The following is a 26,077-nucleotide window of genomic DNA, read 5'->3' on the forward strand; positions in this document are numbered from 1 at the left end:
AAATGAAAACGTGCCCGAGTGCTGAAAGATGAGGTGAACAGTGGATGTCGGAAACAGTCGTCAGCAGCTGTCGCCAACTGGGGGGATCCCCAGCATAGAAAACACCAAAATCCTCCACATGCTTAGTCCACGAACAAGTACATCATCACTCCTATCACTGCACAACCAATACATTGGGCATTGATTCAAGTTTGTATTTTCTTATTTTATAAAGTCAAGTCCCCATGGGTAAGAGACCGAAGCGTAGCTTGCCGCTAGCCGGTCACCCATCAAGGAACGTCCCGAATGACACCGCACACCTCATCAGGTGCTACAACGTGTCCTGCGCAATCATCCGGCATGACCTGCCAGACGCCTGAGACCACATCCCTCTTCCCCATACCTGGTTCCTGACATTCTGTCATCCTCCAATTTCCTCCATCCTTCAACCCTCGTGAAGTCGTGACAATGGGTAGCGGTAGAAACGGCGAAAAGAAAAGGGAAAAAAATTGGAAGATAAAAATCAAGCCTTGTCAAATCCCCCTAAAGAAAATCTCAACTTGTGACACGTAAGACCCACTAGTCTGCTCCTCCTCTAAGGAACCCATATAAATCTGAGAAAAAACCTCTAACCGCGCCCCGGTAAAAGATAGGGAAAACGATGACCGAGCTAGCCCGCTAATGACTTGTATGTCGTTGCCAAGCCTTACGGCGCGACAAGCGCCCAAGTGAAGTTTGGTTGTCACCAGACAGGTGCCAGCCGGTTAAGAAGCGCAGAATTGACAAGAAACGCAAGAATCAAAGCATCATAACCACCATTTTGAGCCCTAGAAAAACAAAGAAAACGAAGGCAAAGAAAAGGAAAAAAAATGCTATTGGGGCCACCGCGAGTCCAACTTTTCAACCCCACGACCCAATCCCGAAAGACAATTAGTACCCGTGAAAATAGCACCAGATATGTACTTCGCAGACTTTTCGTCAAATAAACATTGTGACAAATGACCCCTTCTGAAGTGGTACCACGCCGTATGTCTGTCCCGAAAACGCCTTGGAGGGCTGCGCTAGGCCAGTGGTCCGTTCCATGCCACAAGAGAGAGCGCGCCGCCATATGCGACCATCATGCCCTCATCGGATGTCCGGAATTTTTGTCAGAGACGGATCGATATTTTCGTCCGCCACCAATCACCGATCTTCTTGTCGCATGAGAGCACACGCTACCCAAGGGTTGAAGAAGCGGAGAAGATGCGACCAATATCCGAGACCGCTGGGGAGAAGCCATTTCGCCGAGTCTATGATCGAAACTGAAAGTGGGAAAGTCCATGTTGCTGGAATCCAAAAACGCCGATGTATGTAATAATAGCTTAAGCCATATCCGAAGGAAGAATCTCATTAGTCGAGGGCGACTGGTACCAAAAAGGAAGGGGGAAAATTCGGCAACGTGGATGGTCTCATCCGTTGTGATATCTCGTCGCCTCTGTAGAAGGCCATGACCATGCCGTCAAGGTGTGCATCCTACACCTATTAACGTAGGGAACAGACCCAACGGTTGGCCCGAGGCGGCTGGGGTAGCCTTGGATGTTTCTGAAATATGAGTGACCTTGTTGTCCGGTCGTCGCTCGGGGTATCTGAATGCAAATGTATCGAATCTCCGATGTGCCTGGAAAAAAAAAAAAAAAAAGAAAAAAACCTGCGTCCATGGGACGATGCGATGGAATAGCAGAATCGCGCCTCATGGAAAGCGGCCGCCGAAAAAGGCCGCAACGAGAAAAAAACGCCAAACGCGCCGTTAAATTTATCTCCGCGCCCAACGCATGAGCGAGAGGGCTCCCGTTCAGCCAACGACCGGCTGGCCATAGGCGTGGCCGGCAAAGTACGCTGGTGGCTTGTTGTGCACACCGCCGCAGCTGCCGCAATTGCAGTCAACAACGCCCGGGTGCTCCCAAATGTTATGGCCGTAACCGTAGTAAGCGCCGTAATTGCCAGGGTTGCGGGATGGATGGCAGATAGGGCGGAAAGCACTGTATGCCGGAGCTTGGGAATAGTGTCTAGAGGTGGTGCTGCTGCCAAGAAGAGCTCCATCAAACCACTCCATGTAGCTCGAATTGACCGATGCGGTCGAGTTCGTGTATTCGGGAGTGCCGTATCCAGAGTCGGGAGGCGTCAACGGGGTAGCTTGTGGCCACGATGCCAGAGGGTGGGCCCACACAGTGGGATCATGCCGGAATGAAGTCGCCAATGGCGTGTGGTTGCGCTTGCTTGATAGACGCTCGTACTCGGCCACTTGCTGCTGGTGCCAGCTTGAGAGCCAGGGCGAGGCGCGAGACCGTCCCATATCGGGATCAACGGGCGAGGGGAGAGTCGCCAAGCGATCGTGGCTCGCCTGCTGCCTCTTCTTGGCCTCCTTCCACTCTTTCCAGTTCGCCAGCCAGGCTTTGTAATCCTTACTCCCATCCAGATTGACGTAGAGGCCCCATTGGATTGCGCCTAGCCACTCATATTCCAGAGTGTTGAGTTCCTGGACAGGGATACCGCTCACTTCGGACCACGACTTGTTCTGGAAGGTGTTGTCGTCGAGGAACTTGCTCCCGAGAAGCAGAGCAATCGTGAGCATGCGCCAGATCTGACCCTCGGTGTGGTTGTTCTGGCCGTCAGAGTGCATCATGTTGATGCGCTTTGCCAGGTAGTTCATGCCAAGGAGGATAGTGGTGCTTGGCAGTCGCGTGGATGAAAGAATCTGCGACACGAACTTTCGGAACGCTGGGTTTACTGCTCTCTGTGGCATAACCACGCGAGTTGCCATCTCGGAAACATAGTCGGCCATGAGCTCGACATCATAGTCGAGCACGGCACAGACACCTCCAGGCATGTTGGGCTACTGGTGATGAATCGGGTCCGAGTGAACAGGCGAAGGGTGAGAGTCGAACTGCTTCAAGCAGCTGGAAGGGAACGGGCAAGCGGGAGGGATCCACGCGGTGCCGGCACTCCCAGAGCTGAAGAGTTGGGGGATCTCGAAAGGCGAGGGTCGATCGAGATCTACTGGCACGCTTGAGCCATAGAGTGTAGATTTCCGCAGTCTACACGATGATGGATCTTGTCAAATCGAACGACCCAAAACTCCTCCCGGCCTTGATATAGGAGTTAACCGCACAAAAGCTGAGGTCGCGAGCTCTTTGTTGGCTGTCGAGAACAAGGGCCTTGTTACAAAGCGCAGGAAGGTTCGACGCGTCGCGGGGCGGTATGGCTGCACCGAACAATGTCGAAGAGGTAAGGAGAAAGGCGGAAGGGAACGTTCAAGCACTGTGATGTTGGATATTTTGGTCAGTCAATGCTCGTGTTGTGGAGCGGCGTTGGGCAGCGCAATGTTCAGAAGGAGACTGCCGAAATACAAGTCGTGTCGAGCAAGAGGCGAGGTGTTCGGGGGATTCATTAATAACGGTCGGATTCGCCGAAGCTATCCGAGGCGTTGCCGCAACTGCCGAGTCCAGGCTTTGGATGGGCGTCGTCGAGATCGCGTCGCCGCTGGAAGGGTTGGGCGGACCAAAACAACCGAAGCTGCTCCATGGACGAAACGATGGTGTGTACCCGACCGTGTTGGAACTGAAGCGACGTGCTGACGAGGAAAAAGTGAAATAATACGAACCTTGCTGGGAAATTGTCTGAAGCGACGCGAACCCGTGCTTGTGCTGAGGTGACGGCTGTGTCCTCCAGAGGTGGTTGCGTTGACAGCGTAGGTCGACCGAAAAACCCGCTCGCGTGCGGCGGCTGGTTCCCGTCTTCGTTCGAGTCAACGAGAGTCGACAGCACCTGAATCCTCGCGTGAACGACACAAAAATGAATTGGTCGCTCGTGGATCGCTCGGTTCTTGGCGGGTTCTGCGACGGTCGGAGAAGGGAGGAGGAAGAGAGCACGGCGTGGAGGAAGGGGAGGCGGAAAAGGAAGAAGGGGAAAAGGATGCTCTGTGGAGTGATCAGAATAGCAGCTTAGCGAAACGGGTGCGGGCTGGGTGGCCGGCGGATGGGGCGACATGAGGAACCTGGAAGGGGACTCCTTAGCGGGCAGATTCGGTGCTGGGCCCACAGGTGGGTGGCCCCGGCACGACTGGCACAGGCGCCGAGGGAACTCGAGCAGGGCAGGCCCGTGAAAGGATGGCAATATTCCGTACTGTGGTACGGAGTTACTTGCGCAACTTCCCTTAGCGCGCCCCAAAAGGATCCCCCGGCAACGAGCCACTGCGGGCAGTGGCGGGCTGTCAGAACTGCGTCTGCACCACGCGGGAACCCCCGAGCAGCAAGTGTGAGAACTCTACTGGCTGGCAAGCTCGGATGCACTAAGCTCCATGCAATTTCACCAATCCCCCAACGGCAACTCGGCCGCCGGAGGGGAGTGCGTGCATCAAAATTTGGGGCGACGATGACGGAAATGATTAGGGCCGGCAGAGTCAAGCCTCCCCGAAAAGTCGAGGGTGGCCAGCTTTTGCCAAGCGGTCAAGACGTTTGCCAAGACGACCCACCGTCAACAGGGTTGGACGGGCAATCCAGAAGCAGGGGGGCATGGAATGCCTCCCACAGCCCAGGATCACGAGCCAGCCAGCCAAGGGGGATGGCGTATCCCCGATGGACAGCCTGGGAAGCCGATAACGCAGAAACGCTGGAACCTTCTTTGGTTGTTTGTCCTGTGGAAACCAAGACAAAGAGACGTGCTGCGTCTCCGTGATCAACCTTTTTAGCTACGAAGGGCTTTCAGCGCCAAGTTCCGTTTTTCTTTTAAAACCGCTTTCATCGGGGTTGCAGCATATGGTTTGTTGAGGAATCTGACTCGTGTTTTTTATCAAATCGAATGGCCGGAGGTTCAAGGGTCAAACAAGCCGTCAGTGTCGCTATCCACTCAGATTCTGCTGGTCAAAAGGGCCCTGCAAATGACACCTCATGCTCATTTTGATGCGCTGTAGGGTTAGGGTCACCTCTGCAACCCATAGCAATTGCGTCTCGTTGACGTTACGATGCAGCAACTGGGGAGGAGTCAGTCGAGTTTCCGATGATCAATTATCTCGGGAGAACCAATAAACGATTAGCAATATAGCTTCAGGAACGACTCGAACCGCTTTCTCCACGTGAAGGCCGGAATGCGCTCAGGTCTGCATCACCGCCCTCTTCTGCTCGGCAGCATCTCGTGCCACAGCACAGCCCTGACGGAACACGATGCGAGAAAGAGCCGTCAATGGGAATCTCAGTCTGGCGTAAAACGTTACCTGGAATGGTTTAGTGAACCTTTGTTGGCCCCCGTGTTCTTACAACCAAAAAGCCGGCCAGCCGGCAGGCGGCGGTGCCCTCGTTAGCATGGTCAGCCCGCGACTCGGACCACCGTCCCGTAACCACCACAGCCCATTCTCATGACTGTTGGCCTGGCCTCTTCCCTGTCCAGCAGGTCTTTTACACCACCACCTCCCATGAACCGGAGAGGATGGATGCACAGGACAAAATGGAAGAAAAAAATATTGAAGGCTGAAAACAATAGTGGAGCATCCAAGCCCACCCCGGTTCCACCTCGAATGACGCGGTTTGATCGAAAACCAAATGAGCGCACAGATGATCGGAACGCGACACAAGGGTGGAAGAGTATCTTAACTACGTGTATCACCAGCCACAACGAACTGGGTTCAAGAGGCGCAGCTGGACTTCAGGTCACCAGACGCGCGACCCCTTTTGCAAACCCTGTTGTGGCCTTCTGGTCCTTCTGGTCCAACCAACAGATTCGCCGCACAAGAGCACAAAGCCAAGGGGTCAGCAGAACTGTTCAATAACCCAAGACAAACCAGAAACTCTGGTGAAGGAAGGCTCGGTAAAATTATGTTGCTTGCTGGTTGGTCCAGCCTATCGGAGAGGCAGGCCCGGGCAGTGTGCCGCCGGGGGCTAGATGTACCCCACTGTTGAGGCGCGGATTCCAGAGGGAGCGGTCAAGGCCAGCGGGACCCATGGTTGCTGAGAGGCCCGACGAAGCTGACATCGATTGAGAAGTGATGGACGGCCTGCGAGTCAAACACACCAGGAGATCTCGTAGTTTGACTCAGTCTACACAAGAACCGACGAGGCCGCATTCGCATCTGACTGAGAACCGATGCTCGGCTGATGTCCGGCAGCAGACTTTTTCCCACTGACTGCCCCAAGAGGATCGCACACACAGGAAGATGGATATCGGAACGTGGAACCCGGGGCGTCCGGGAGTCCGGGTTAGCTAGCTGTCGGGTCCTCCCATCTTTGTTGATTGGATTCCGTAATTCTCTCCTCGGGGCTCTGTCCCCCTCTTCCCCCCACCCCACAACATTGCCAAGTTGACGAGAACGAAGCGTTTTCAGCTTCGGCTCGCGGTTGCAGTCTGCCGCGACATACCCGATCTCGTTGCATCCTCAAAGACAGCCAGTTGCATTGCTTCTTGATGTCTGCCGCCTGCCGGCCTGTTGCATCTCGTGCGTGCCGTACCCCGGTCTCAAACGACAAGAAATGAGATTGAATAAAGCCCGTAATTCTGCCTCTGCCCATGCCTGGCATCTCGGTGCCGCGCACAAGGAGGTCTGCTGCCGCCGTGACTTCGCCCAAATGCCGGTGGCTTTCCGACTGCTGATTAATCTCTCTTGCAGATTTACTCGGAAATGTGTCCACTCGTTCACAGAATGACCAAGTGGAGGAAATGCACCTGCTCCGCAAGCGGTGTGGCAAGTCTGTCACCACAGTCAGATGCACCTCCTTTCTCTCTCATGCATCGAAAGTTGTCAGGGTCGGCGGCAGGCTTCCCGCACAATACCGCCAAATCGGGTGTCCCAGGCCGTCGAACCTGGGGCGCGCAGTGGAAAGGGGGGGGGGGGGGGCAACGTCTGAGTTCTGTACCTCGTTTGAGCGTGCCGCCTCCTCCCGCCGACCAAAGGCGAGCATCCTCCAGACGCAGGTGCTTCCTGCAGCGAGACTCGCGCCCCGCGCCATCCTCTCCCACATGGTCGAACTGACACACCACTGGTGGATGCCCCCTACATCGGCCAGCCACTCGTCGTCAGACCATAGCGGCTGAAAACGCGCCTTGAACCACTCCCGCCGTTGGCAGGCTCATCAAGCTGATGCCTAGACAGGAGTTTATCCTTCGCCGTCTTTGATAATGGTGCCAATATGTGCTACGACTGCTCAGCAGGCAGCTAGAAGCCTGTGACTACCTGCTCGCGCACAACGTCACCGGCAAACAAAAGGGCATTGCAGTAACCGGCAATATCGGGCGTAGTCACCCCACGAGAAAAGTCTGAAAGTTTTGTGAAACGTGACCACGATGGTCTGCGGTCATCTGGCGGTGCTGGAGCCTGCAAGGAGGTCCTATTGACTCAAGACTCAGCGCAGACTCGACTCACGGCTGCCAACCCTTCCCAGTTCTAACTGGTCGGAGGAGCCAACGAGTCGGTGCAGCCGCGGTGTCCTCCGGTCCTGGCATCTGCAAGCAGATCTGGCTAGAATCGGCGTTGGGCAGAAACATCCCGCGCCGAAGCGGAGCGCTAGATGCGACCCGCGGCAGTGGAGACGGTTTCCTTCCAAACGGTCTTCATCAGAAGCTACGCATGATGAGTCTCGTGGAGAGCGAAAAAATATACCGCAGTCGCATCCACGGACTCTTGACGCTGCATACCCCTCCCCCTGCGTCTCCAAGGGCATCACATAGGCCGGCAGCACTAAAAAGGAGAGAGCGAGTGAAAAAAAGTCTTGGCCGCATACACAAAAGGTTCTATTTTTTTTTTCCCGCTTTCTCTCTCGTTCGCTCCGAGGTAGGACTGGAGAGTCTCCCAAGGCTTTTTGGCTCTCCTTTGCTGATCACCCGATGTGGCTAAGGCTGCTTGATCAAAACCCGGGATGGGTACGAAATCGAAGGGTTTGAGGGGTCCGGTTCATGTCGCATTACGTCTTTCAAAGGCAAAGCCCGGCCCGGGGAAAATCAAGGCGGGGTCTCCATCTCGCTTCCTTTTTCCCCCAAAAAGAGCTGCATCAACACCTCACTGCGACCCCCGTCATATTCAAAGAAGCGGTACCCGGTTGTATCGTCGCTTCGGTTGTCAGGGTTACGGTAATTTCTTCAGGGTCCTTCTGGCGCTTGGAGCAAAACTTGTCCCGCGAGACTGTCTCCGTCCCGCCTCGGCTCTGGTTCGGTATCCTTAGCTTAGCCTGCAGGTTGCATCATGGCGCGTAATGTCGCCGCCCCGCGGCGTCGAGTCCACCGCTACGGGGCCGATGTACCCAGGGCTAAAGGAAGCTGATAGAATCTCGTCAATGAAGGAGTATTGCGTTTGAGGCGGGATTGGACCACGGCTCCTCACCACACGATCCTCTGAGGACATGGTCGGCTGCAACTCATATGCCATGTACGGCAATATCTCCATGCCGGACGTCTGTGGAGTGGAGCATTGGTCACTTGCATACGCCAATCGACCGGTGCTCTCCAGCATGGCACGAGCGGGAGAACAGGGTTTGGTGATGAACGATTGTCAGAATGGCAGGACCCTTGAGATTCTGTCTACCTCCACGGCTGTGGCTTGGGGCGGGAACTCGGACATCCAGCCAGGATCATGACGACTCGCGGCATGGTAAGGCCGGGCGATGGCAAAATGTTGGATGGCAACTAACCCGCTTTTTGCCTTCTATGATGCAGACCTCCAAATGCAAATGACCACCGCTTCCCGTCATGCGTCGTAAAGACTCACCATCGCTACGTAAAGCACGTGGACAGCACCGCCCGACGATTCTTGTTCTGATTCAGCATGGGTGTGGGTGTTACGTATGCAGTAAGAACGTAATTACGCAGTGTCTGCGGCGTTCGCTTTGCCCCTCCTCCATCAGCCTCGTCTCGCCCGGGGCCATCTGGGTGAGAAACATGTATTACGCAAGTTTCATCATTCAGACAGAGCTGATTGGTTTTACACCGACGCGGCCGGGCTTGATCTAGAACGTGCGGCAAAAGCTCACACGTGCCGCACATTTTCCACGCGGAAATGTGGCAGCTGCGCTTGTGGTTTACAGGGCTGACTGCTCCTTCGAGCACTCACGCATTGCCAATCACATCCGGAAATCCGGAAGGCAAGGCAATCAATCTCAAGGCCGCCGTGGATGCTGCCTGGAAGAGTCAAAATGTCAACCCGGATTGAGAGGTCAACTACCGGCCGAGGACTTGGAGAGCCCGCCGCATCGAGCGACCAATGAATATGTGTTTCCGCTAGTGGGGGATCATGGCGCTTTTTTTCAGGAGGCAAGCGCGGCGTTCGCCATGGAATGCATCCTCCTCGGCAGAATGGTGCACCGAGACGGGCTCTGAGCATGGTGCTTCTCAAAGTCCAATCAATTGCCATGTAGCTCCTCTCCTTGTCCCGAAAGACAACGCCCTGCATGTGTGGGAAGCCGGTTACGCGCGGAACCAACCATACGGCAGTCCATGATGAGACCTGAGCCCCTTCCGGATTCGGTCTTCCAAACCAAATAAATCCCCTTAGCCAATAACTACATCGAAGGCTATCACGTTTGAGCGTTCCCTCCGTTGTGCCATGGTCGCTGCTCGTGAGAGGGAGGGTTTGGGCACAAATGCATCCCTAGACACGAACTGTGCCATGATTCCCGGCCAACTACTACCTCTCCGTTTCTTATTCGGGCAATCAGATTTGAGCGTGGCCTCTGCCGTCAGGATAACCTACTGCACGGCATATAACTGGACTAAAAACTCGACGGCTGAAGCGCTTGCTGCAAAGCATGAGCCCCAGACCCGTCTTCCAACCGAACGCGAGAGATCGAATGCAACACAACAACAGAAACCCCACAAACAACCTTCCACTCGAGATTCGGGCCGTAAGCTGGGATGGTGATAATCTAGATGATGGCACGCCGGGGCAGTGGAGCTAGACAGAGATGCTTGATCATGCGGAGAAAGAAAGCTTCGAGCATGTGTGTCGCCCGGGTGCTGGGTTCAGACTAAGGAGGGCCCATGACCTCTCTTGGAGAGAAGAAACGGCAGGGTCAATGGACCGCTGCCGGTCTCCTCGAGATATTGGATCTTCTGGACTAGACCAGCCACAACGTGCATCCCGCCAATATGATGACGATCTCTAGATAGCCGGCCTCACGCCCTCCCTCACCCGAGCCCAATCAGATGCCTACAAGACAACGCAAGCGGACAGGACCAACCCGACATCGCACCACAGACTGCTTGTTGACCCACTCTACAGGGCGGCCGAACTGTTGAGCTGTCCACAGCATCAGCAGCGGCTCTCGGAATACGAGAGGGAAGAGAACAGGAAAGACCACGAACAAGATAGAACCAACTTTCCGCCGGACCAACGCATCTGACTAACTTGATCGTCTATCCATTTGTTTGCAGAGATAACCCAACTGCGCCCGGTCTGCTCAGGGGGATTGGGAGGGGAACTCCAAACACCAGACCAAAGAGATCACTTCGCACCCCGTCCAACGTACTTAGGTGATTGACCGTCCATCCATTGGCAGGGGACTATCTAGAACGCTATGACTGCTCGTTCCATAGCAGTCTCCGAGTCTGTATTGGCCAAGCACAGTTTCCAGCGCAGATGTTCCCCTGAAAAAAACGCCGCCGAGCCCCAAACCCAACAATCCCATCCCCATCCCTCTCTTAGCTAGGAACGCCATGGGTAGTAGGTAAAGGCAACCTCCAGAACCCCCTCCATATCGGTGGGTATTGTACAATAACCATACTGTAAAAGAGACATCCCTCCTCGTGTAGGAACAGCTCGCTGTTTCCCTCATTAAGTAAAGCCGCTCGTTACTCTTCTCTTTCCCCCTTTTGTTAAGTAGCTCCCACTGTAAACTTCCCGGTCGAGCGTCTCCCCAACCTTGGGCCTAGACAGCGGCAGAGCAACCCGCTTCCCCAGCACCGCCAGCTCTTTAGACGAGATCGGCCCGCCAGGTCCCGCTGTCCCAACGACTAGCCTGCACCATCGGCAGGGCAACGACGATAGCAACTCTGATACTCAAAGGAAAAGAAGGGAAAAGCCAGGAGAAAAAAAAAAAAAGTCAGCAACCTCCGCCCTTATTTTTTTTTTTTTTTAAAGAGAAATCAAGATAGCATCATCGAGTAAGGCACAATGGCCTTATCCACGACAGGCTCGCGTCTCGAAGTCATCTTCGCCTCGTCCCCCCACCGCGAGAACCAGTCCTCCTCCCTCTTCCTCGCGTCGTCAAACGCCCGGCGGCACTCGTCGGGCAGCAGGTCACGGACGTCGTCCGGCACGGCGCCCAAGCCTCGGAAGGGTGCCAGGAAGTCCGCCGCCGCCGAGGCCTCGGCGTCGGCCGGCGACGTGCGGAACGGGATGTCGTACGCGGCCGGCGAGATGCCCGCCGGCGGCGTCTCGAGGTGCGTGTCCATGACGAGAAAGTTGCGCGAGATGGCGGGCTTGACCGGCGGGAACCCGCCTCCGCTGGAGGGTGGCTGGTCGGCTTCTTGCTGCTGCTGCTGTCGCGCGCTATCGTCAATCTGCTCGATCCGCGCGTGCGTCGGTTGCATGATGCGCGGGTAGTGCATCTGGTTAGTGTGGATGTCGTAGACGCCGTTGAGGTTGGCGCGGCGCACGGCGGAGAGCATGCTGTTATATTGACTAAGGGGAGAAAAGGTTGGTTAGAGCGAACGCTTCGCAAAAGGGGTCCAATTGAGCGACTCACGAGGCCTCGCGGGCATGCTCCAGTTGCCAGTTTACATCATTGACGGCAACCCGCCGTTTCTTCGTGTCGACTTTGACGTTTTGCTGCGGGACAGATGGCCCCCCAGAGTGATAGACCGCGCTGGCGCCGTGCCACGCGACATACTGGTTCTTGTTATATGGCTTGTCCGGGTCGTAGATATCCGACGGGTCAGCCAACTCGCCCTCGACGACGCCCTCCTCACGCGCCTTGGCGACTTCGTAATCGTCGATGATCCGACGTCCGCCAACAATGATCAAGGCCCCAAACTCCCGGAACACCGACCGGGCTGTAACAATACCTATAGAACGGCCCTTATAGCTATGCGGGATGATGTCGCGCTCGATCATGTCGCGCTTCTCATCATCGTTGACGATGATTTTGTAGAGCTTCTTGTGCTTGGTAAAGAAGAGGTACGAGTCGCGGAAGCCGACGCAGCGAGCGGGCTCCGTGGAAAGCATGTACAGACGGTCGCCACGGCCTGCCACCGTAAACGTGCGGCATCGATACTCGCGACCGTCCTGGAGGTTTCCCAGCTTGTCGACTTTCTTCTCGCCTTCAGGATCCTCGGGAAGGTCCACCTCATCATTCACAATGTCCAATACCGTGCCGTCCTTGTCGATCGACTGCTGCGTGGGTTGAAAGTGCTGACCCTTGCGGCCGCCGCGCCCGCGCCATCCTCCCCGTCCACGGCGGCGAGGCGTAGCGTCCGGGTTCGGCGGCTCGATAGGTAACGTGTCCCAGTCGGGCGGTCGGTTCTTGGGAGGACGGCCTAGCCGCCGGCGACGGATGACAGGCTCGGGCGGAGGGGTTGGAGACTTTGCCGATTCCTCGTCTTCTTCGGGAACTTCTTCCTCGGCGACAGACTCATCATCCTTTTCGGCGTCCTCTTCGGCTTCCAGCTTAGGCTCTACTTCCTCCTGGTCGGCGTCGGGCATAGGCTCGTCCTCGTCGTCGAGACCCTCGAAGGTCTTGGGTGTGCTCTCTGTAGATACGCGCATGGAAATGTCAGCAATAGAGATGTCCGAAAATGAGGACAAGCCCGCAACTGCTAGCACGAGAGTGCAATTGAAATGCCGGTTCAATGCTTGATTTGGGGAAAAAGTTGGAGGTGATACTGCAAGGGAAAGGGCATACCGAGCGCTTGCTGGGCGCGCTTCGCAGCTGCGCGGCCGGATCGTCGGGAGCCCATGTTTAAAGCGATGGCAACGACGGTGTCACGGTACCTTCCCGGGTTGGTCCACGGCGGGTAGTTTTGGTGCAGGGTAGCCGCGAGCGATGTCAGAAAAAGAGCCAAGGCTGGAAACGGGCGACGCGATGGATTCTCAGACGTGAATTTGGTGGTTGTCGCAGAGCACAAGCCGCAGCCTCGCACAGTGCCTAATGATGTTTGGAGACTTCACACTGTATCCACCAAATCCCATGCCGTCCGCTCATGTTGCCAAACCCTTCATTGACCAGATGGAGAACTACGAAGTACTGCTGCTGTAAGGATTTAACTAACCGAAATAAGTACTTCTTGTACTCTTCAAGATGTCAGTCATCGCTGGGCATAGCAAATGCGGCAAGAGCCGCGAAAACAACGGAGTCGAGTCAGATGTCCATGTGTAAATGGCAGCATGAGGGGAGTGCTAAAAGCAATGCAGCGTCAAGTGAATTGCTGAGTTAGTTGCGCTTGTTGCAACACGCGTGCAGCTAGCGACCGATAACCAATGCACTACCGCCCTGCCCATAAGCAGCCTGGCAATCTCCATATACCATCAATTCCCGCCATTCTAAGGGGGCCCCCGAATGCCCAACCATAAGTGCTGTGCTGATGCCCCAATCCTTTACAGTAGAGAAGTGTCGTCTAGATGGGACCGGATCCTTCTGGATCCCCGCCTCTGTAGCTTCCGCCCGAGGCCATTGAATGGCTAGCCTGACCAAGCCAGCGGGCAAGGCTTACCGTCGTCATTACGTTTTCAGTAAGACGTTCTGTTCCGCCCAATCCACCGTAGATGCAAAAATGCTATCACGCCGCATCTATCCCGTAATGTGGCCGAGCTCTGCTATGCCGTTCTGCTGTCCTCTCGCTTCCAGCGATATCAGGGGTATAAACTAGAAAGCAAGATGTGACTGCGGCTGGGAGAGGGAGAAAAAAAAAAATAAAAAAAAAATAAGATAGCCTACAAGTCCCGAGTTTCTGGGCTTGAAGCTTTCTCGACTCTCTAGTTCACAGGAAGTTTGTCCGCATTGGGCACACCTTCCGGGAATACCTCTTCTGTCAGGATCTTGGTCCGTTCCGAGTAAAGGTACCGGTATGCCGTCTTTACCGTGCCGTCGCTGACGCCCGAAACCTGGGCGATCTGCTTCGAGTTTCTGGCTTGGCCAACGAGGTGAGAGGCCATGTAGATGCAAGCGGCCGCAACCGATAGTGGGGAACGACCAGCCAGGTCCGCCACCTGCGTTGACTTCTCCGCAAGGCGGCGAGCCACGTTCTCGACACGTACAGGGTCGCGGAAGTCGAGGTTGCTGCAGTAGCGAGCACACAGCTCGACGGCGCTCGTCGAACCCTTGGCTTGATACTGCTGGTTGAGCATGCTTGCCTTGGTGATCTCGGCTTCGCCGCCCATCTTCTGCAAGAAGAGCTCGAGCTGCTTGAAAACGCGCCCGATCTCCTTCTTGGACACCTTGGTCAAGCTGAAGATTTCCCGGAAGGTCCGTGGCGAGCCAGTCTGCCGGCAGGCAATGAAGATGCACCCCGCAATGATGGCCTCCTGCGACTTGCCTTTCAGCGCCTTGTTGTCGTCGACAAGTTTGAAGATATGCTTGGCTGCGTTAGCTGCCTGCGTGCCAAGGTTCATGCTGTCCGTGTACAGCTGGATCTGCCGGTATGCTTCGAGGAGCACCTTGGAAGCCTTGTCCTGGGTGACCTTGTTCTGCAGGTGTGCCAGGTTCTTGGCGTTCTTGCCTTCGAATGCAATGGTCGTCTGAAGCTGGTCTCCATCGATCATCAGGTTGGGTGCGTCGCCGACACGAGAAGGGTCGTCATTTCCTTGGTCGTCGTTGGCAAAGGTACGCCATTCGGAGCGAGTGTCAACGATACGCTCACCCACGATGAGACCGCACGATGCGCACACCATGTCCCCGGAAGAGAACTCTTCGACCAAGTTTGGCGGGTTCTCCTGGCATTCCGGGCATATCAGAATATGGTTCAAGTCTTCCTTGTAGCCGCCCTTCTTCTTTGCACTGGCTTCGAAAGGAGCGTACGGGTTCGACATCTTGGGCAGTTGGGACTCGCAGTGCGAGCAACCCTAACACTGGCGCGCCGCCGTCTCCTTTTTGAAACAGCAGGGGCGCGAGAGCTGGACGTCCAAGTCGCTCTGTTGGCTTGTCTTGGCGTCTCTTCTAGGGACAACCAGCGAAGGCGTCCAACGTGGCTCCGGATGTTGGGAGTTGAGGCACGACTTTGCACAAAGAACAGCCGCAGTCTGCTGAGGATCGTCGTCCTGCGCTCTTGCGATCGGCGGGTCGGGCTCGTCAGACCGCGGCGCTAACGCTGTAGCTAGCAAAGTATTGCAAATCGGCGACGGTATCTACTGGCAATCTTGAGACGGGTAGCGAGCGGCGCGGGCGGGCAAGCAGTCTGGGAGGAAGTGGATGGCGGAGGAGAGCGCAGGTTGGATTCCGATGGTTTCTAATGCCTGCTTTCACCCACGCTCGACAGCTGATGAGTCAGCCTGAGGCTTTGTCGACCCAACAAACCAGCAGCCTTAACTTCAAGGGATCGGAAAGCTGCATTTTGACCGGGCACAGGACGATATTTGATTGGTCAACTTTCCAAACTACGGCAGATGGCGGTACAGTATTAATTGGGTCATATACTGTAATGCCAATTCCCCGAACAAGCACCGTGTGTGCTCCGTCCCCGATCTTGGATCTTTTACAGATTCCAGACTTCGCAACCCCGCCAGAATACACGTATCGGGCCTCAACGCTTCGTCCACATGGACCCATTGCTTGCATACTATCCAACATAATAAGCGCTCCGAGCTTCCCCCGGGCGGCTTCTAGCGACTGTCCGCAATCGCTCTTGCGCTCCAAAACGGGGGCTTCTAGTGTTGTTCCGGCCTTCAGCTTTGCCACAAGATGCCGTGGGCTTCCTGTGGCGGCCTCTCTCCCTTACTTTGATCTCGACCAGATTGGGGTCCCGGCGGCTTGTCGGACGCGGTAGACTGCTTGGAACCACTCCTCGGCTCCGGCATTGATGTCTCCTCCAACCGCACCCGGTCGACTTTACGGACGCCGGCATGGCAGCCGAGTAGGGATCGGCGATTAGACCGCCTGATGCGTGCGGTTTCCTGCGTGCCTCGCATGCTCAGCTTGACGATCGCCGGCCGGGATGACGGGGCGGCGGCACCGGCACACCGGGGGGAAGACTCAGCACCGGCATCCTTCCCGGAGACCGGTGCTTTGCCGGTGTCGGGATGCTTAGGATGGGTACGCCAGAGTCTGCACTAGTCGCGGGATGTTGCCCGCCCGACATTGATCGTACGCGGCGCTCTCTTGCCTCCCACCTCTTCCAGTCGTCCTTTAGCCTCGTTGACTCGCGACGTTCCATCTCGGTAAGCTCCCGGTCGATTTGATCCGCCGTCGCCGAAAGTCCGCTTCCGATCGAGTTTGTAGACCGGCTTGCCAGGGATTTCCGGATCATGTACCTTCTGCGCTCCTCCTCCTCCTGGAACAGATCGGCCGCACTCATCTTCCGCCTCCTTATGAACTCTCCGCGGGTCAAGTATGGGCCGAGTTCCTGCGCTCTCTGATGTTGGCGACGCTTGGTATAGCACATGGCGATGGAACCGAGTGTGGCGCCAATGAAGATGATGCCACCGACGACGGCAGCTACAATCCAGACTACCGAGCTACTCGTCGTGGTAGAGTAGGCATTTTCACCGTATTGACGCGTTGATATGGTGTCACGGACACCAAGGATAGGAAGGACTACCGGCATCGTGGTAAGACCGTGCAGGGGTTGGCTTCGGATTGAAGACAAAGTGCTTGGTATCTACTCATTTGGGTCCGCGCAGAACCCGAGTGGTGGATAACTGTCCGGGCAGAAGCCTTCAGCTTGATCCATGGTGGGGGACAGCCGTGTTATACTACAGTCGCACCCATCGTCAGCTCAACCCGCGTCGCCGGGGGAGCATCGGCGTAGAGAACACCCTTTGTTCTATAAATGGAGGGATGGGCCTTTTCTGGTAGTGTAGATCTGCATGCCCCGGTCTTTGTGTTCCCTACTCCCGTGTGTGCAGCCAACGACATGCAAAAGCCCCCCTCCGCGCTTATTGGCAGTCCCGTCCCCAAAAATTGGCCATCTTCCCCTCCACCCCAGCGAGTCGGCGAGGCGCAGGGCGGCACCAGCACGGCAGAGCGCCCGGCGCAAATCATGGATGGGGACTAGCCGGGCGGCTTTACCCGTTTGTCTCTCTAAAAATTGCCTCGTCTCCCCATGTAAGGCGGACACGGGATGCGCCGTTCCCTCACAGGCTTACGGGATGTTCTCGGCTACCTACCGAATCAGTTTTGGCAGCACCTGTGCTGAGGATGCGAAGAGAGGTTTGTTCTGATGGGTCGGAGTATTCAAAACCACGCACAATCGTGGAAGAACAAATCAAGAAGCAATGGCGTTTCTGGCTTCGTGTTCTCGCAGGACACGACTTCGGACTCCGGTGATTCGGCTGCCCGTCGTCCGATTGCGTTGGTTGTGGACGCCTCTTCTGCAGAATTGGGGCGGTGTCCGGCCGCCAAGACCCAGCCCAGCGAAGTTGGACCTTACACGAGGTCACATGTTGCATGGCTGCATTTCTGAAGACTCGACATTCGACAGCTTCTCCATCGGTCGGGCGATGAAAGGGAAAACTTGATGATCCTTTGCAGCTTCTGCCGACCGGGTCTTCCTTTAGGATTCCCGGACTTCGATGATCTCGATGGCGGTAAGGCCACAACTCCACAAAAGGAATGACAACCCTCTACAGCAAGTCAAGTTGCCATTGCTGGCGGGGTTGATGCTCGGCGGCCGTGCTTGAACGGTGTTCCCCGTTTATAATAATATGACCATAGACTAGAACAACACAGCCCGAAACTCCTGTCCGTATCCATCGCGGTTCCGCCCGTCTATGAACGTACATTAGAGGCATGCTTGTGTATCTGTATGCTCGGTCATCTGTGTCAATCCCAGTGCAGCGTCCGCAGGACGAGGTTACCGCGGTAACTCTTGTTCGTGCCATTTCTCGTCAGACTTGTCATTATCTTCCTCCGACTTGGCAGAACCACTGCTAAGAGCTGAGCTTCCGTTTCATGGTCTTTATCCTTATCGGGATGTTCCTGCAATGTCCTGCCACACAAGGGCGCCCCGTTCCGCTCCAATATAAGCCGCTTTCGGGGTCGCCCTGGCTGGGACCAGCGACTTGTATCCGGGATCATTCACCAACTCAACGTCAAACTTTTGTATGACTTCGACCGCTCAGTTCTGGTCCTGGTCGCGTCTTCTTTGGATCGGATTCGGGTTCCTCAAGTGTCTTGTAAGATTAAGGATTCCGCTCTGAGCCCGAGGGTGTATAAATGAGCAAAGTCCCACAGCCTGTGTCGGGGTCGGGACTGCGTCAGCGAGCATGCTCTGTCCTTCAGCCGCTAAGAAGCACAACGGAAGGGACTTACGCCGCCAAAGCCGTGAGAATGTACGCCAGACGGCGTCCTGCCCAAGGATGAAGGCCCCCGTAAGCGTAGTGATCCTGGAAGATGCCTTCACGAGTGAGATATATTGTCAACACCGCCATATAATTGAACCCAAAGGTTACCCTGCACATCAACAATCCGACGGGCCACGGCTTCCGGACGCGAAAGAGGGTAACGAGGTCGATGATAAGGTCCAAAGAGAGGAATATCATGAAGAAGACAACTGCCACCCTGGACAGCGCAAGACTCAGTCAGATAGACAGGCTTCTCCGAGAACATGCCTGGGACATCCACTCACAGCACGATACTCGGCTCTGGACGTATCTCGCGAATAGCATGCCCTATGATGAGCAGCAGCATCAAGCAGGGAACAATGTGCAGAATGGCGTTCACGAGGCGCACACAACACCGGAAGCCCAGTCTGGTACGCTTTCCTGGGGTGATGCCGGAGATGGGGCGGACATTGAAGCTGGTGGTCCTGGTCTTGTGATTCGACGGCTCACATTTCCAGTCGAATCGCGCCACAAAAGAGCTTGTCGGCATGTGTTCCGTCATGATTTCCTCTATGAAGCGCGACTGTCGCCGTGAGTCAATTTTTGGTCGGGTTGTGCCGGGAGTGATTGGTTTGACGGGGGAGGACGTGGGGGGCGTCTGGGCTAGGTTAGGCCCTCTGTTTTGGCCCTCTAGTTGGGCCATGATGCGTTGGGAAATGTGCAACGTGCTTTGCCAGCAAACGAGTGGGAGGCAGGCGGGTCGTGGTTCCTATGACAGAGGGGGGCCGTAACAAAAGGGAGTGCGCCTGACTTGGAAGAAACGAGTGAAGGTGGTGGAAACGGTGGGAACCCGAAGGAGATTCGAGGGATTAGCTAGAGATTCCGGAGTTAAATACCCAAGAGAATTGATGAGGTGATGCGGACCAGTCCCGGCAGGAGCTTTCCATTCAGACCGGTCGAAGACGGGGGCGCCACGGCGGGTAGTTCCACCCGACCCCCTGTCGAGTCCGGCTGGCCCTGCAGGAAAGGCGAGTTCCTAGCCCGTGAGCTGCTCGAGTCGTAGGCTCGAGTCGTAGGCTCGAGATTTGTGCCCTAACAACGGGAAACCGGCTTCTAGTCTCCAGTTCAGATGTGGGCATTGCTGGTGATCAGGAAAGGCCGGTGCGGGTCAGAGAGGTACAGTACAATAACTGTGGTACCAATGTACTCTCCTTGACGGCGGACTGTAGCTGCTGGGACTACTCCAGTAACTGCCCACTAGTGAACGGTGCTTGCGCGAAGGATTGTCCTCCATGCCAACGCCAGCTGTCTGCTACCTCTGATCTGAGGGATGGCTGAAAAGGGAAAGGGGGTGAGATTGGGCTGCGGTGCAATAGGGACAAACGCATCAGGAGATATCATAAGAGAATAAACGAGAACGCCATGCACGAGGGAAGAAGGGAGAGATGAAATTCTACCGTGGCATTCATATGTGAGCCAAGTCGCCACGTTCGGCGCCAGCCGCCGCAAAGTTCCTGCAGGGAAGGATTGAAGCGAGATCTGGAAAGCAATCTAGGGGAGCAAAGTACTTAACAACTGCCATCTAGCGTTTACCTGCTCCGGTTTCCAAGCCCGTCAGAGTTTCCCTCCGAGTAGTCTGGCTTCTAGACAAGTCGTTGCCGATCGCTGTGCGGCTCGCTGACCACGTGAATCCACCATGAACAGCGGGGGCTGCATGTGAGGAAGTTTAGGTCTTAGCCGGCGTAGTTCCCTGCGGCAGTCCGAGGCAACCAAGGCGATGGCACGGCCGTCAAGTGGGACGTGCTGAATCCGACATGGTGCGAGAACCCGCTGATAAGCACTCTGCCGGGACCGCCAACCACCAAAGCCGACTTCAAGCAAATCCATTCATGTCTGAGCGGCGGTTCCGCGTCTTACATATCTATGTTCAGCCGTCGATCTAGACACACGGGGCTCAGATTTGCCTTTTAACTTCATTGTCAAATAGAACGATGCAAACCAGCGCTCCGGAGCGCAAGGGTTTCGGGTAGAAACCACATTACACAGCCGACCGCCTCGGTGTTGTCATCGCGACCGTGACTCAGAAGTATCTGTAATCTATCATCATCGCCGCCAGCTGTGTCCAGGATCGTTGCGACTTATGAGATTAGCGTGGTGCCCTTGACGCGGCCGCTTTCCATCTTGGCCGTTCGGGAGCCGAATTGTATCTGCAGTGATGTCAGCATGATGGGTGCAATATCACGGCCGTTAGGGGATGTACGCACAGCGCGCTTTTTCTCCCTTGCCACGCTCTCCATGCCCAGCTCTAGCGCGAGAAGGCGCAGTACCCTCTTGCCGGCCTCAACACCGCTGACTCCCTCGTTATTCTCAAAGTCGCACTTCTCCCACGCCGGAGTCTCAATGGCCCATCTCACGAGCCGCTCATCCAGATATGGAAACCTCACCTCCTTGCCCCAGTGAGCCATCACTCGATCGTCTCGCCCGAGGTTCCTCTTACCAAGCCGCCCTACGTCGAGCAGAAGCTCGTCAACCAAGCCGGCATAGCCCTTCTGCCGAAACGCAGAAGGGTGTCGGGAATACCCGCCAAAGAGCTCGTCAGCACCTAGGCCAGAAAGGAGAACTCGGGCTGGTGATGTGTAGGGAGCGGGCGAGGAGTTCGAGCAGGAGCTTTCTGTGCACACCCCCTGTCCGCGGGCGGCAAAGTAGAGAGCGTATGCAATCGAAAGGTCCATCTCGGTGTTGTGTGGACGCATCAACGATATAATCTGCTGGCGATGGGCCTGCGTCTCGGCGTAGGGTACGTTTACCTGGTGTAGTTAGCATCGTGAGGTTGGATGGGCGGTTATGCAAGTACTTACGGCTACAAACTGAAAGGCTCTCCGAGGACAGACCATGTGCAATTCTGCAAACGATCTTCTCCCGGTGATCCTATCCGGGCAAGCCTCGTAGAAATCGGGCAAATTACCATTTGACTCTTTTCGAAGTTGGGCCACAACCCGGGGGTTCTCAAAGGCGACGTTGAGAAGGTCTATCCCCTGATCTGCATCGAGAACTTCGTGGGCTAGCCTTGCCAGCACCGTGCAGTCTAATCCGCCCGAGAACAAGACCGCAACGCGAGTCTTGCCGCTCGACGACGGCGGAGGCGGGATATTGAGAATCCTCAGTCTCAACGACTCGAGCAGCTGCTCCCTCAGCATCGTTACCGAAGGGGAAGCTGCCGTCAGCGGACCCTGGCCACCAGAGCGGGGAAGCGCTCTATTGAACCTGCTAATACCGGAGACCTGCAACCAGTAGAGTAAGTCTGACAGGACAAGTCCACCCCGATCACAGACTCAAAGCGCCCAACAATCGACGATGTACTCACGAAATCAGCAGCATTCTCCCCGCCTTGAACCCACTCATGCCTTTCCACAAGCCACTTGGTCTCTCCACGCAACCTGACCACATAAACCCCATCCGCCTCCACCTCCTTCCACCCCTCCCCGTCGCCGGCCACACTGCATATTTCCAACCCCTGATCCTCCCCATCATTAACCATTAACGACCGCCTCCCTAAGCGATCTCTCCCAAAAACCAACACCTCCCGCCCAGCGTCATAATAAACGAACGCAAAAGGGCCCTCGACCCCCCTTAACACCTCCACCACCCCTTCCACCAACAATCCATCATCCCCATCCCCATCAGAAGCAACAGCAGCGTGCTGTAACAACCGCCCCATCACAACCTCCCCATCATTCTCTCCCGCCTCCACCGTCCTGCCACCCACCCGCCACGCCTCGCCATTCCAGCAGAGGACCGACCCCCCGTCAGAACCAGAGCCAGAGCCAGAGCCAGAGCCGCTTGCCACGAGCGGCTGGCGCGCGACGTGGTCGCCGCGCAGCGCAAGGACGGTGGACGTGAGGCAGAGGGCCCAGCCGCCGCCAGGCGACTGCCGCACGACCTGGCCGAAGTGGTCCGGTCCGCGGGCGCGCAGGGCGTGGGAGAGCGAAGGGGGGAGGGAACGGTCACGGGGGGATGGGGAGAGGACGGCGTGGATGCCGCACATTGCGGGGCGTCGGGTTGGGCGGGGGGGTTTTGCTTTTGGCTTGGTTCTGGGCTTGAAGGTTTTCGGGAAGAAAAAGAAATTGGAAGAGGAAGGTGATGCAAAAGAGAGGCGTTGGGTTTGGGAGGTTGAGTTGATGATGACTCAGCAGGTGTCCGGGCCGACAAATTTGCTAAAGTGTAGCAGACGGAGGCGGATGGCGGAATCTGTTAATTTAAAATGAAAGTCCTGAAAATACAAAAAGAAACGGGCATGCGAAAGATGGTGAATAAATAGTACGTGGCAAAGGTCAAGATAAATATATGAAAAAGTTGCAAAAGATTAACCTTAGCTGCGACTCGTTTCGATCGAGTGACCTCCGGGTTATGAGCCCGGCGCGCTTCCGCTGCGCCACGCAGCTGCTTGGAATTGATTGATAACGGCTTCTCTGCCGTCCCATATCAGAACAGATTTCTACGTTAGACCCTAACCCTGCAGGAGCAGCCCTGATCGAAAGAACGAGAAGGACGAAGGGGAAGGATAGACGAACAGGTAACGAAAAGGGAAAAGGGAAAGAAACGAAACAACAGAAGCAAGAACATAGGATCTCGGATATGGCTTGTAGCTCCCAGTGGCTGGACAGATCACAAGTTTTCAGAGACAGTGAAGGTTTACCTCGCTGCCGCCTACCCAGCAAGATGTACCACTGAAACCGCCGGCAGTCCATAATGTCTCAGGACTGGTGAAGAGACAGTGATGCGCCCTCCTCACCTGTTACCGAACCCTTGGGTATCTAAGGGAACAATACCAATAGTCTGTTGTACTCCGGTTGCACCTGACCCAATTAATGCAGATGCGACCAAGAACTGGAAATATATAGCCGCCCGTTGCCGTCCATGCTCCGCGAGTAAAGAGAACAGGAAAAAAGAAGCAAAATGCAACCATGCCCAGCATCCCTGTGAACGAGATGCTGGTCTCCCTATTAAAACCATGTCCAGAATCGCCAACTCTTACGCCGACAGCGCGAGGCAGGCATCCACTGCCAATCCGACCCTACCGAAAGAGTCAGAAGCGGAACGTAGAGCGAGCGCTAGAGTCGGCACAACTTACCTCCCCTCCTTCTGATACACAACATCGCTGATGATTTCCCGGTCCAGATCTGGGAACATGCCCGCCAGCGTCTCCACCACGCTTGCGTGTTCGGCACGAGAGAGTCGTTGCGCCTCTGCGACCTCGGCACTCGCCTGCCGTGCCGCTGCCTCCTCGGCCGACAACCGTTGCCGGGCGCGCAAATCGCCTTCAGCACGCTCAGGCTGCGGGGTTCGTGCTGGGCTAGCGATGCTCGTGCTCGCGGCGGCTGCTGACGATGATGACGGTTCTTCGGAGAATATACGGCCGATGGTGCTTAACGGCTTTTGTATGGACCGGAGCAGACCGGTGATAGCCGCCTTCTCATCGCTCCCGCTGTACTCACCACTGTCGCGCGCGTCGTTCGACGAGATGGAGCGGCGGGGGCTCGCAGGACGCAGAGAGCCATCGGCGTCGAGGGAAGGTCGGGTGGAGGAAGACCCTGATCCTGCAGCAGCTAGCGGCCTTAACGAAGTTGACTTTTCAGACTGCGGAGGAGGCGGCGGCGGTGATTCGGAGCGATGTTTTTCTGCAATGGCTGAGACGGCAGCCTCAACATTCTGTTCAAACTCCTCGTCCGTGATGGTTAACGTGGTGCGGTCCATGTTCTCGATGAACTGGATGGCACCCATCTGTCTACTTGTTAGCCAAGGGGCAAGGTTGGGGGGACGTGGGGCAGCAGCATGCCAGTGAAGAAAGGTAGTAGCCAGCCTCCCCACCCAACTTCTCTTGGTTTCGGAACCTCAGGATATACTGGACATTTGACACTAGATGCTCTGGATTTGCGTGCAACACAACGTATATAAGCATTGGCATGAACGAGTCGGCAGACGAGTCAGACTTTGAGTGCTTAAGTAGCCCTAAAGAATGTTAGTAGAGCAAGATATCGAGGTCGTGGAAGCTATGTACCGAAAATAACTTTGCAGCAATTCAGGACACATATGATTTTATCTCGCGGGGCTCGATAAGACTTGATCTTGAGCAACTCTGGGCCATGTCAGTGGAGGCGGCGCAAAGGGGAACAACATCTGGAGAGCGCACCTTGTTGCGCGAGTTTCAGGAATCGCTTTCCACTCTCGCTCACCGGTGGAATGTCAAGATGCTCCTCCCTAACCCAACTGTAGATATTAATCTTTTGGGAGAGAATCTCATCTCTTTCAACGTCTTCCTGATGCTGGCCTCGTCTTCCCGGGCCCATCGGTCGCTCACCACCCCTCTTCCTGGGCTTTGCTCCAGGTATGGGCTGAGGCGCTGGTATTGCCGGAGAGAAGGTTTGAGTATACAAGCGGTTCATGACGAGCTTCTCCATGCCCTCCCGGGCATTGTCAAATTCGGCGTCAGAGACGTCCCTCCACACCTCGCATTGGGCCATCTTGTTTGCGATGAAGACGAGGAAGTCACTGATGATCTTGACCTGCTCATGTACCATCCATTGTCGCTTTCCAAACTCGGACAAAAAAGACTTGAGGTACCTTGCGACCGGGTCGGCTTTTTTGTTGCGCAGCTGCTCCAAAAATCGATGGAAATCGAACGGCAACGGTGGCTCCGGCTCGGGTTCTGGAGGAGGCGGACGATGCAATGAGGCGATTGGAGACATGGGCGAATCGGTGCTGCGCAAATCGTCTTGAGAGCGCCCAGGACCGGCGCCGTAAACTGAGTCGTCTTTCGGCGGGACCGGGGGCCCCTGATCGTCCTTCTCTTTTTCCTTCAGCCGTGCACTCGCAGGGGATGAAGTGGATAACCGGAGACCCTGCATCTCTTGAAACTGCTGGGAGATGTTAGGGGCGAGGGGCTCAAGGCTTGATTTTCGAGGCGGGTGCTGGATGGAGCTGCCCAGGAAGGGTGGCGCCATCTCCAACCTCGGGCTCATGACCTCGTCGACTCCGGGGCCGCCGCCGTCCTCGCTAAACTGTTCCATGATACTCTGAATCTCCGACCTGGACCCACGCTCTTGCTCGTCCTCACTGGCATACCTCCTCTCATCGTAGGCGCCATCGGATCTGGTCGGCGAGACGTCGGAGGATCCATACCTAGACCGGGTGGCCGAGGTGGACGGGGCACGTGAAGGAGGTCGAGAAGAGATGGGAGTTTGCGGTGTGGGATCGACGTAATCTCTCGACTCGGTCGTTAGATACTGCACGGCGGTTGTGGTTACCGGCGAGGTGATTGGTTTTAGGGTCGCAATCGAAGAGGACATGTGGTCACCCGCATCTTCCACAGGTCTTTCTTTGCCCATCGCCTGGTCATTAACAACGGGAGGAATATCCGACGGGCCATCGACTCGGTGGGTAGCGACATGATCGCGGAGATCTAGCAAGTCATCCTCCTCGGTAGGGCTCCGCGGCGCATTGATTCGCGCTCCATCGGGCGGTGACTCAGTTTTGGAGGTTTCTAGAGCGCCTGCAGACAGGCTGTTCGAGACGGACGCTAGCTCTCCATCCTTCTGTATCAACGCCACTTGATGAATGCCAGGTCGGCTCGGAGAGATTGCTTCCTGGCTGTGGGGAGACATGCAAGGGACCCAG

General features: G+C 55.9%; 7 protein-coding genes and 1 non-coding gene across 8 annotated transcripts; all 8 read right to left on the minus strand.

Moving 5' to 3' along the window:
• Positions 1 to 1,810: 1,810 nt before the first annotated feature.
• CLG1 (cyclin-like protein) lies at positions 1,811 to 2,845 on the minus strand (the record flags this gene model as incomplete). The annotated part of the gene is made up of 1 exon (XM_071064807.1): positions 1,811 to 2,845. The coding sequence occupies one exon, from the start codon at positions 2,843 to 2,845 to the stop codon at positions 1,811 to 1,813; it is 1,035 nt and encodes a 344-aa protein (XP_070920908.1).
• Positions 2,846 to 11,076: 8,231 nt separating this feature from the next.
• On the minus strand, positions 11,077 to 12,888 carry NPL6 (chromatin structure-remodeling complex subunit RSC7; the record flags this gene model as incomplete). Its single annotated transcript, XM_071064808.1, has 3 exons — positions 11,077 to 11,614; positions 11,679 to 12,681; positions 12,834 to 12,888. The coding sequence occupies 3 exons, from the start codon at positions 12,886 to 12,888 to the stop codon at positions 11,077 to 11,079; spliced, it is 1,596 nt and encodes a 531-aa protein (XP_070920909.1).
• Positions 12,889 to 13,903: 1,015 nt separating this feature from the next.
• SUA7 (transcription initiation factor IIB) lies at positions 13,904 to 14,956 on the minus strand (the record flags this gene model as incomplete). Its single annotated transcript, XM_071064809.1, has 1 exon — positions 13,904 to 14,956. The coding sequence occupies one exon, from the start codon at positions 14,954 to 14,956 to the stop codon at positions 13,904 to 13,906; it is 1,053 nt and encodes a 350-aa protein (XP_070920910.1).
• Positions 14,957 to 16,053: 1,097 nt separating this feature from the next.
• On the minus strand, positions 16,054 to 16,686 carry MFIFM68171_09391 (uncharacterized protein; the record flags this gene model as incomplete). Its single annotated transcript, XM_071064810.1, has 1 exon — positions 16,054 to 16,686. One exon carries the CDS (start codon positions 16,684 to 16,686, stop codon positions 16,054 to 16,056), a length of 633 nt encoding a protein of 210 aa, XP_070920911.1.
• Positions 16,687 to 18,388: 1,702 nt separating this feature from the next.
• On the minus strand, positions 18,389 to 19,106 carry MFIFM68171_09392 (uncharacterized protein; the record flags this gene model as incomplete). The annotated part of the gene is made up of 2 exons (XM_071064811.1): positions 18,389 to 18,641; positions 18,709 to 19,106. The coding sequence occupies 2 exons, from the start codon at positions 19,104 to 19,106 to the stop codon at positions 18,389 to 18,391; spliced, it is 651 nt and encodes a 216-aa protein (XP_070920912.1).
• A 1,435-nt stretch (positions 19,107 to 20,541) lies between these two features.
• Positions 20,542 to 22,448, minus strand: MFIFM68171_09393 (Asparagine synthase; the record flags this gene model as incomplete). Its single annotated transcript, XM_071064812.1, has 4 exons — positions 20,542 to 20,610; positions 20,668 to 21,210; positions 21,262 to 21,684; positions 21,768 to 22,448. 4 exons carry the CDS (start codon positions 22,446 to 22,448, stop codon positions 20,542 to 20,544), a joined length of 1,716 nt encoding a protein of 571 aa, XP_070920913.1.
• Positions 22,449 to 22,773: 325 nt separating this feature from the next.
• Positions 22,774 to 22,845, minus strand: MFIFM68171_t153. Its single transcript has one exon. It is a non-coding gene; the product is annotated as a tRNA-Met (tRNA).
• Positions 22,846 to 23,434: 589 nt separating this feature from the next.
• On the minus strand, positions 23,435 to 26,064 carry MFIFM68171_09394 (Vacuolar protein sorting-associated protein 9a; the record flags this gene model as incomplete). The annotated part of the gene is made up of 5 exons (XM_071064813.1): positions 23,435 to 23,477; positions 23,535 to 24,184; positions 24,240 to 24,412; positions 24,462 to 24,539; positions 24,594 to 26,064. The coding sequence occupies 5 exons, from the start codon at positions 26,062 to 26,064 to the stop codon at positions 23,435 to 23,437; spliced, it is 2,415 nt and encodes an 804-aa protein (XP_070920914.1).
• Between the last annotated feature and the right edge of the window lie 13 nt (positions 26,065 to 26,077).

This window comes from Madurella fahalii (genome assembly GCF_045866475.1).
Source record: "Madurella fahalii IFM 68171 DNA, scaffold_5, whole genome shotgun sequence".
Lineage (NCBI taxonomy): Eukaryota > Fungi > Ascomycota > Sordariomycetes > Sordariales > Madurella > Madurella fahalii.